The 10,727-nt window shown below is 37.9% G+C and overlaps 1 protein-coding gene and 1 long non-coding RNA gene across 2 annotated transcripts; both read left to right on the top strand.

Annotated features, from left to right (window-relative positions):
* Positions 1-1,089: 1,089 nt before the first annotated feature.
* Positions 1,090-7,591, top strand: dhdds (dehydrodolichyl diphosphate synthase subunit). The gene is made up of 9 exons (XM_004078311.4): positions 1,090-1,240; positions 1,517-1,597; positions 2,245-2,361; positions 2,452-2,594; positions 3,667-3,783; positions 3,899-4,000; positions 4,117-4,231; positions 4,787-4,894; positions 6,841-7,591. Exons 2-9 carry the CDS (start codon positions 1,535-1,537, stop codon positions 7,096-7,098), a joined length of 1,023 nt encoding a protein of 340 aa, XP_004078359.1. The 5' UTR covers positions 1,090-1,240; positions 1,517-1,534; the 3' UTR covers positions 7,099-7,591.
* Positions 7,592-7,923: 332 nt separating this feature from the next.
* Positions 7,924-10,633, top strand: LOC110016695. The gene is made up of 2 exons (XR_002292028.2): positions 7,924-8,296; positions 9,753-10,633. It is a non-coding gene; the product is annotated as an uncharacterized LOC110016695 (long non-coding RNA).
* Positions 10,634-10,727: the final 94 nt, after the last annotated feature.

Raw genomic sequence — 10,727 nt, 5'->3', positions numbered from 1 at the left:
GTTTCTAAGTCTGAAAAGTTGACAAAATTAAACATTTAGCACATTGAAGCACTCTTTTTCACTTAAGTCTAATGGCATTCAATTGAGTGATTCCCTGACACATTTCAACATCAATCCAAATAAATAAGCAACACATAACAACGTGTTTTATCAATGGCAAAAAGTCCCAAAACATGAACTGTACAAGAATAGAATTTACAATGAAAACCGTGAAACTTAGCAAACCCCTAAGCAGATTTATCAAAAGTGTCAAAGGTTGGGAGTCTGCGACATGCAGGAGAGGCTTGATTTTGCTGAGATGTTTCCAAATGTCAGCCGAAAAATGACATGTGTTGTGTATTAGGATGAGACTGGGTTGTCTGATGGGGAAAAAATAGAATAGAAATTAATTGAATTGAACCTTTTTCCCCACAAGGGGTAAATTACCTTGTTACTCTCGCTATATTAAAAACAGCAGATAGATAATAAAAAACATTAAAATTACCCTTCAAAAATATTGACATCAATAATTATTATCCAGCCTCTATGAGGCTTCGTAGATATATGTGAAATCTCTGTGTGTGTTTTTGTTCATTTATTTTTGTACAGACTTCTCGTATAAGCATGTACTTTTTTTGCTTCTTCAAAATACCTTGAGTTTCATTTATCTCTCCAGACATAAACCCAGATATTTATTTATTACCTATTCAAAGTAGAAAGAAAAAAAACCTTAGCAAAACCAACTTTTATTTTTGCTTTTAGTCTGAAAGTAGACAGCTTAATCATAACATTCGTAATGCATTTCTGTTCTATCTCAGAATAGTTGCACTTCTGTGAATGCGCATTTCTAGTTATTCACTTGTGTTTCTTGACCATTGCTCTCGTTTTGGCGGTTATTTTGCAACCTCTGACATCGCAAAGCGATTGGACAAAGAGTAGGAGAACTCGCTGTTTTAAATAGGCGAAGATACATCGATATACATAGTTTTTATTTGATTCTTTAAAATACATATAATTCGAAACCCGTGTAATTTTCTTGTGTGTTTAGAACAAACAACGGCGCGCAATTAAATGCTCAATGTGCGTGATTTGAAAATCCGAGGATGCACGTGCAACAGGAAGTCGTCATGACGCATTTACGGCACGTAGTTCCTGTGCGGAAGTGGTCGTCATCGTAAAAGCTATGAGTTGGAAGCTGTGAAATATGAGAAAACAACTTGTTCTTCTATGGTCTGAATGAAAAACGCGGCTTCCGTTGAGAGTGAGTTCCTGTTGGAGGATTTTGAGTTGTTTTTTATTTACTTAAATAACCATTTAGCAGTTAATTCATTGCATGATGTGTCGCGAGCCCTGTTGGCAGTTGACGTTGAAACCCACTACTAGTAGTACTAGCTTAGCTGCTGCTTGTGAAATGTAATAGTGAACAGAAATGTGACAAAAATAGAAGGCTTGCAACAGTGGACTAATATTTTTTAACAAACTGGGACGTGTTTTTGGTTTTTAACCACCTGAAAATGCTTTAATGACGGAATTTCAGATCGTCTGAAGGCAGAAAATGTCGTGGATAAGGGAAGGTGAATTAAATCTGCTTGAAAAGATCGCTTCCAATGTCCTTAAGGTAAGACTGCTGTCTTCTGGTGCCATTTTGGGTTTAAACTTTGAGTTCAGGATATTTATTGCTCCATATAATATGAAATTATCTTTGTCATCCTCTATAGTTATTCATATAATAAAGACATAACAAACCTATAAAGAAGCGTTTGTTTGAGTTCTAACTATTATTTTCCCAATTAAGCAATTTGTTTCATATGCACACAGGCAAACAATAACACCATTGTCCTATTATTCAGATTTGCTAATCAGAGTTCAGATCTAAGTTGACTGTCCAACATAGTATTTACTTTATGGCATCGGGCTAAATCCATTTGTTGAAATAATTAGTTTCTTTGTTTTGGCATTAATGAAACTGAGAGACTAAAAAAAGCCTCCTGTATTCAGTTAAACTTCCAGGAATCTTTTGTTTCTGAAAAATCTCGGCAGAATTTGAGACGCCCTCAACTTACTGACTACATTTTTGTTTTAATCACAACCATGCTTTCATCCCTTTGTAAAATCAGATGGACACTAATTTGTTTTTGCAATCCTATGGACATATGACAGTTGTTTAGTTTGTTAACGCTCAAACCTTTTGTGACTTTTACAATCCCATCATCCAGTTGTTGAATTTTGTTGTTGTTGTTGTTCTCTGATCCCGTGTAATGCTAGGCAGGACCCATGCCCAAACATGTGGCCTTTATCATGGATGGAAATCGCCGCTTTGCACGTAAGAAAAACATGGAGCGCCAGGAAGGGCACATGCAGGGCTTTAACAAGCTGGCAGAGGTTCGTTTTTTTTTTAATTCATGTGGGGAAATGCATGCCATTACGGGCCATATATTCACACCACTTAACCCCTTTTGTCTTTCACACCAGACGCTGCGTTGGTGCAAGCAGCTGAGTATCCCAGAAGTGACAGTTTATGCTTTCAGCATTGAGAACTTCAAGCGCACTAAAGAAGAGGTGGACGGACTGCTGGACCTGGCCAGGCAGAAGTTTGAGAGGCTGCTGGAGGAACGGTCAGTTTTATGGACAGATTTCCACTTTGCTGTTTATGGTTCTAGTGACTTTGATTCATCATGTGATTCAGAGCTTCCTCACAGCGCAGCTTAAGAGGAAGCAGATTTGTTTCAGTCACACATGTAATTTCAAGGGGGAAAATTTGAATATTCTTTGGTTTCAACAAGTCACACTTTGTTGTTGGAAACGTGTTTAAGAAAAGGGATTTTTTTTTGAAGCTGTTATTCCTATATTCTCCTCAAAAATTGAGTATGATACTTTACTAATGTTGGAATGATGAAGTAGATCATCAGATGAGAGATCAAAGCCTCAGATTGGAGTGGAGCAGCAGGCTTGTGGCTTGCCGTAGTAGCCTCTATGTCACACCTACAAGCTTTTCCCAACATTCTTTTTGCGTCTGCTACTGATTCAGAACGATTTGAATAAAGAAATACTCTGAAATAAAATTTTAACTTAATTTATTTTATGAAATGTCCTCCATGAGAAAACTGCTTCAAATGTTAAATGTTAAAAAAAAGTAAAGGTATGATTGGGACTTGAATGATATGGTGTGGATGAAAAAAACCCAGTTAAACATAAGACTTTGTATTTCTCAACATAAAGGTGAAAGTTTGTGATTTTTGCTTTAGACTTTAGGTTCGGCCAAGTGGGTACATTATTTTGAAAATCAGTTTCGGCAATGAAGTTGGGAAAGTTTTTCAATTGCAACTCCACAAACAGCCTTTACACGTTTGCTCAGGAACTTTTTTCTCTCTCTGAGGATTTATCTTAATTGTTAGCCTTGATAACAATATTTTCTGTGACAGCTACTCTTAATCTGGATGTCTGCTGTGGAATATCTTCCACTACCAACAGGATTTATAATGCAGGGCACATTGCAAACCAGCCTTCCACATCCCACCAGGCCACAGAATGCTCTGTGGTTGCAAGAATTTATTTGAAGTTTCTGTCAGTAAAATTCACACACAATATTTTGATAATCAAAAATGAAAATATATTTTTTTCCTGGAATTGTCATGATTTGCTTTAAGATCTGTCTCTCCCCTTAAAGGTTTCTGTTTTGTCTTAAAGGGAAAATCTGGAGAAACATGGCGTTTGTATCCGGGTGCTGGGTGACTTGAACATGCTGCCACTTGATCTTCAGCAGCTTATTGCCAAAGCTGTTTTAACAACTAAAACTAATAACAAGTATGTCTTTGTATTTGTGCTTTTATTTTGTAAACTCGATGATTAGTGGCAAAACCCAGCCTCGTTTCATCATTCCATGACGCGTCTGTGACGGCAATGACTTCTTTATTTCTAGATGTTTTCTCAACGTGTGCTTTGCCTACACGTCCAGATATGAAATCACCAACGCCGTCAGGGAGATGGCTTGGGGAGTTGAGCAGGGCCTGATCAAGGCAAGGTGAGCAGTTCACCAGACACTTGTGGGTTAATCTCATCAATACTCCTGTGTTGAATAGCATTGAGACAGATAATCTGGAGACATTGACAAGCCGCTCACGTTTCTGTCGTGCTCAGCGATGTTTCGGAGGCGTTGCTCAGCGAGTGCCTGTACAGCAATAACTCTCCTAATCCTGATCTCCTGATCCGAACCTCAGGAGAGGTGCGCCTCAGTGACTTCCTCCTGTGGCAGGTATGAAGACAGCTCTGCTAATACGCCACTTTGTGTACATTTTTGTAAACACTTCACGATGAAAGATTAAAGACGTGTACAATAGTAGTGGCTAAAGGTGAATTATTATTACTAAACCGCTGCAGTCATTTGTTTTCTTCTCCAGTATTGGGAGTGCCTGTGATCCTATCAGTTAAACTTGTATTTCTGGTTGGGTTTTTCAGTAGTTTTATAACCAGCTAATTAAAAAAAGAAATACTAGCTCAAATAAATACTAATTTAAACTCTTTTAAGATCTGCAAATCAGGGTTTCGCTTCAGTTCTGTCATTATTTTATCCTTTTTTACTGGATGATTATCAAATGCGATACAGTATTTATTCTAACAACAAGCTTTAAATGACGGCAGACGTACATCACTTCCCTCTTTTTTTGTTTATTTTGTTTGTTAGAAAGGCTGCTTCCAGTTACAGGCATATCTTTGAGCTGTTTTCTCAAAAATCAGCTATTTTTGTTGTTTGGCATCCAAATCTTTGTCTTTGGAGAAATGTCAACTGTCAGATGTTGTCCATCCACAGACGTCCCACTCCTGTCTGGTGTTTCAGTCGGTTCTGTGGCCCGAGTACACCTTCTGGAATCTGTGTGAAGCCATTCTGCAGTATCAGTTAAACCACAAATCCATCCAGGTTAGTCCTACTTTACTTTTTTGGGGGGTTCACTGTGTCCTTACTGAGAGAAACTTTAACTATTTACCCATTTAATTAAAAAGAAAAAAAGTCTAGGTTTTTATTTTTATATTCACATATTTTTAAAGCCTGTTCTGCTCTGCAGGCACACCATAAACTAAGAGGGGAAAAACAGTTACTGTTGCTTGAAGTTCAGTTCAGTCCAGTTGTGGCAAAGCCCTTTAGCTACGTTCACACTGCCCTCGGTTTACAGGGAGCTAAACACATTTATGTCCATTTTACGGCTCTATGTACAAAACCATTAAATGTGCGTTGCAACCTGGTTGAACTAAGATCAATCAGGGACTCAGATTTGGTTGTGACATATGGATGGCGTCCCTTTTAACTCACAGAAGATCCAACCGTTTGAAAATTGACCATGCAGGAGAAATGAATATCTGTGGTTTAGGCCCGGCCGGAATTCTATGACACCATGTCTTTTTTTTTTTAAAGGAATAGAGCTGTGAAAGAAAACGGCTGGAACAAGATTCATGAAATATGCGCTGCTTTGACATTTCACATCAAGCCTCTTCCAACCATAGGTGGCGGTCATGCACTAGTAAACAGTAGAAAAAGAACCAGGAGGAGAATCCCTTCCCTGCTTGACCAGTATGATCATCATAGGCTGTACTTGTGTCTAAAAATTCACGTTTAGTGAGTTATTGATCGTGCGTCACATGCCTGATGTGTCCATAGCTTGAGAGTGAAGTTAATGAAGAACAGTTTCAAAGATAATAAATTATTTTGCCATCTCAATCAATGACAAACTAAAGTAAAATTCCCATTTTACTTTACTGTATCAAAAGGAAATCTACTCTTTACAATTTTGTTTCTCCTTCATTCTCATTTGGCCATTGGCTGACCTGATTTCTATTGACTGGAAAAGGCTAAAATAAGTCCCAAATGGAGTATATTCTTAGCTCCTCTATTGAAAAGGAAAGCTCTTTGTTTTTTCAAACCCTGTGGAAGTATATTTAGCATTGACACTTCTACAAAAGACCAGGTAAATACTCGCTCAGTTTGTAAAGCAGTTTGTGTTTTCAGTCTCTCAAGACTGGAAGACTTTCAGATTTATTACACGTCTGTGAAATGTTCTGTTCAAGACGCCACAGAGTTAAAGTCCAGCCGCTGACTTTGTCTCTGCATTAAAAACCGGTTTTAGGGAGTCGATTGAAGCGTCTCCCTCTGTGGGAGTGTCTCCTTCAAAAGAAGAATCTGCAGCTTCGTGCTACAACCAAAGAGTTGCATAAAGAGATTTCCATCTTTCCAGTATAGATTGAACAAATCCCATTTAGGGATTCTCAGAACAAACCTTACATCTTTTGATTTTATTTTTAATTTTACTTTATAAGAGCTCACCATTATGAATTTAATTAATTAACCACTCGTAATCTGGAGACTCCAACTTTCAATCACAAAATAAAAACTTGAAGATTCGATTTAGTGGGACATTATTGTGGATCTGATGATGACCTTTTTCAAATATTGAAGCAAAATTATCAGAGGAAATTCCCAGATCTGAAGTTTATTGAATTGAAAGCTGGATGGAAATCCTAGAGCAAATGCAAACGAAAGAATTTTAAATTTTTTAGGTATTAAGAAAGCTCTTAACTTTGATTTGATCCAACATTCAGCAAAAAAAGATCTTTCTATTGCAGTTTAGTGTGTTTTGAACAATTTTCCTCAGAAATGGTAATTTAAACTAACAAAAGGTAAAACTTGAGTTCATAAAGTGAAAAATTCTTGCATTAAAAACTAATCTTTTTTTCTGAAATTGAACTTATTAATTTGAATTCTTGCTAAAGTTCTGGTTGTTTTTGTTTTTTTTCTTTCCAATCCTGGGAGTTTGAATTCTGGTTTTCTGTCTGTGGCAGCAGGCCTGACCTCAGTTGTTTGCTGCATTACAGAAAGCCAGAGAGCTTCATCGAGAGGAACAAGCACTACAGCAGCTGGAGGCAGACCGGGCCTGTGTAGCAGACCTCCTGCAGCATCAGGGGAACGGGAAGCCAGCTGATGCCAAGAGAAGACAAGAAGCACTACACCTCTGCACCGCCTCCCGGGAAGCACGAGTCCAGGACTTCCTGCAAGCACTGAAGCAGAAGAGAAACCATTTCTTTTCCGACTTATACGGCGAAGCCGTCTCAGCCTATGAAAGCCAATCATAAAGGATGGATGGAAGTTCTCCGGTCTTCTTCTCATAAGGGCTTCTGTGGAAAATCGAAAGAGCGACTGGCAGTGGTTTTCATTTTGACGTTGATTTGTTTGTGAAAGCAGAGAGGACAAATGTTATCCCCTATGGGGCTGTAAAATAACTGTGATATTTATGATTGTAGATTAACAAAGTCTAATATGTAGAAATATCTGGTCAAGATGTAGCTTTCTAGATGTTTCAAGTGTCTGTCCAATGCATGCCGTGGAGCTTGAATGGTTGAAATCTGTGATGTGCTTTGGAGATGCTTCCAACATGGTGATACACAGAAGTCGGAGCGGTTTCATGATTTTGCTGCTGAAAGTGCTGTTTGGTTGTTTGTTTTTTAAACACAGCTATATTTTGACCAGCAAAATAAAGCAACAACTGTATATGAGAATTAGGAAAATATGTGATTTACTCTTTGCTGATGAGACATTTAATGTTTTTATAAAAATTTATGAAAAGTGTTTGTTCTTTATTCATTCATTTTCTTCCGTTTGTTCCCTTTCTGGGTCATGGGGCTGCTGGAGCCTATCCCGGCCACTTAAGGGCGAAGGCAGGGGACGCCCCGAACAGGTCACCAGTCTGTCGCAGTAGGGTCACAATCACACACCCATTCACACCTAGGGATAATTTAGAGTTGCCAATTGACCTATGAAGCATGTTTTTGGACCGTGGGAGGAAGTGTTTGTTCTTTTTCATTTAAAATAAGACAAAAAAATTTTATCAGGTTTTTGATGATAAAAAGAAATGCATGTTCCTCAAGGTTATATTAAATTGCATTAAAAAAGTATAAAATATTAAGAATTTAAATGAAAACTTCATGAAATCCAGGTGTGCTGACATTTAAACGTCTGTGGACGGCGTGCAGGTTCTTGATTGCATCATCTCCTGGGCCAGAATTAGACCTTGACTGAGCTCCTTGACACCGTTATGTCCCAGAAGTTTTTTAATTGGATTCAGGCGTTAGGAACTTGAGGGCGGGTCTTTATCATCCAGGAAGTGCCGACTCATTCTGGATAGTAGTGCAGGGCTCTGGACTAAACCAATAAGAAGACGACGGGGTCCTCCTCTCCAGTCCAATAATAGGTGAATGGATGCTCTAATAATGGAAGTGGTCACAACTGCATCATGATCTGCTAAGAACTTCCACATAAGAGCATCACATGCACGTAACTATAAACCTTTTTTCAGGAAGCATTTTTTTAACAGCATTTGTTAAATAGAAAACTGTTGCATGTTAATTAGGATTACTCATCTTTCTTTGCAATCAATTAGGCTTGTGCGACGATGGGATTAGACCTTATTTTTAATCAAGTCACTTATCTAAAAACGTAGGAGATTGTTTCGACAATCTCTCATGAAATCTTGAATTTAAGCAACTTTTTTGTTTTTTCATCCCCGTACTGTGAGCAGGTTTCAATTACGGCTCTCATTTGTTCCGTCCTCTCTGCCAGGTGTCATTTTTACTTGAACATGCCAGCAAATAGGGCAGATCAGTATCCCTTTAATTCAATTTATTGAATTTTATACTGTTATGTTGGAACATTTTTCTGGAATACTGAATTAGTATTTACAATTTATAAACATTTTTGCATCTAAAAACTAAAGCACAAAAAGAAACATTTTTATAAGGCCACTGGAAAATTTTTAGTAATTTAAATGAGCAGTGAAGCATTTTAACATATTGGTGACATAACTAACCTCTGCTTCATTCATGAGCAGAAGTTTGTAATAAGTTAAAGTTATTTAGTTACACTGTGTTTTAGAGAAAAGAAAAAAACACATAAAAGTTATTTTTCTGACTGTACTCGTACTTGTGTTTTTTATAATGAGAAACCAATACTCAGGTCCAATGGATTCTGCATTCTTAACTTTTTTTTTTTTTTGCATGTATCTTAAAGCTTCTTTGTTCCAAAAAAAAAAAACAGTTTACAAATGGATGTTCCTTTAATTCTGGTTATTCAAAGTTTCATTTCATTATTTTTGAAATACCAGAAATTACATAATTTTTACCTCATCATTTATTGTTGGTACAATCCAGACTAAATCGGACAATCAGAATTATACATTTGGGTTAAATTGAATTATTGCACTTGTTTTTATTTGTTGTGTTGACTTGGTTTGGTTTTTTTTCCCACTGTTTTTCGTGGATTGAGATGACCTCGGTTAAATTGGCGTTACAGCATGTCATAACAGTACTTGTCGGTCACTGATTCTGCCCATTTTCCCTCCTAAAAAGATGAGAGGTCTGTAATGTTCTTCATAGATACACTGGAAATCCCATGGCATGACTTTTAAAGAATGTATTTGTTTTATGGTGCAGAAATTAAGTATTTGGTCTATAATAGTAGTCTGCAATACTTTGGTCAATATTTGCTGTTGCTGGACAACACAGAATTTCAACTCCCTCCACAAATTCTCTATTGGATTGAGGTTCAGAGACTGACTTGGTCCCTCCTGTACCTTGACATGTGTGTTTGGGGTCATTGTCATACTAGAAGATCCATCCACGTTTCATCAACAATGTTTTAACTGATGGAAAAATGTTTTTGACCAAAATCTCACCATGCATGACCCCATTCATCCTTTCCTTTATATGCATCAGTCACCTTATCCCTTTTGCAGAAAAGCAGCTCCAAAGCATGATGCTTCCGCCCCCATGCTCTACAGTGGCTTTGATCATCTTGGGATGCAACTCAACATTCTTCTCCCCCCAAACACAGCAAGTAGCTTTTATGCTAAAGAGTTTCATTTTGGTCTCATCTGACCACATGAAATTCTCACAATCCTCATCAAGATGCTTTACTCTTCTGTAAACAATAGACGGGCCTGGACATGTGCTGGCTCAAGCAGGGGACCTTTGGAGCGCTGCAGGGTTTGACTCCATAAAGACGTTGTGTGGTATCATCTTTCTTCAGGTCATTGACCAGGTCCTCCAAGTAGTTCTGGGCTGTTTCCTCACCATTCTCAAGGTAATGTGTGTACCACCATGTGAGATCGTGAATGAAGCTTTAATAATTATAACAATGGCTCTGACAGTTGATGTCTTCTCTCCAAGCTGTTTGCCAATTGTGGATTAGTTCATCCTAGACTTGCTCAGGTGAATAATCTTGTCCCTGGTGTCTTGGTCATGGTAGAGAGGTTGTAGTCTGACTATTTAAGGGTGAGGACAGGTGTCTTTTATAAATTTATCCGTTCAAAGATGTGACATTAATGCAGGTGAATAGTGGAGGATAGAAGAGCTTCTTAAAGGAGATGTAACATGTTTGTGAGGGACAAAAAAAACACGTTTTAATTTCCTGGATTTTATTTTCTAAATTATGTCTCTCAAAGTTGAAAATCTCTTATCTTTTCAAGAGGATAACCTGCAGAACTAGTGACTGCCAAATACTTTTTTGACCCACTGCTGTATAGGATCACCTACTTTTATTTTTTACAATTAGTTAAGTTAATATTAGGATGTGTACTTCTTTTGTACCTGAGTAACTACCTGAGAGTAACACCTATAAAAAATAAAAAAAAACGCCCCTCTCACCCTCCGCGGGTGGTTTCTCCTCCAAGCTCGGGTCCTCTACCAGAGGCCTGGGAGCTTGAGGGTCC

The sequence above is a fragment of the Oryzias latipes genome, chromosome 16 (assembly GCF_002234675.1).
Source record: "Oryzias latipes chromosome 16, ASM223467v1".
Lineage (NCBI taxonomy): Eukaryota > Metazoa > Chordata > Actinopteri > Beloniformes > Adrianichthyidae > Oryzias > Oryzias latipes.
This window is presented reverse-complemented; position numbering and strand designations above follow the sequence as displayed.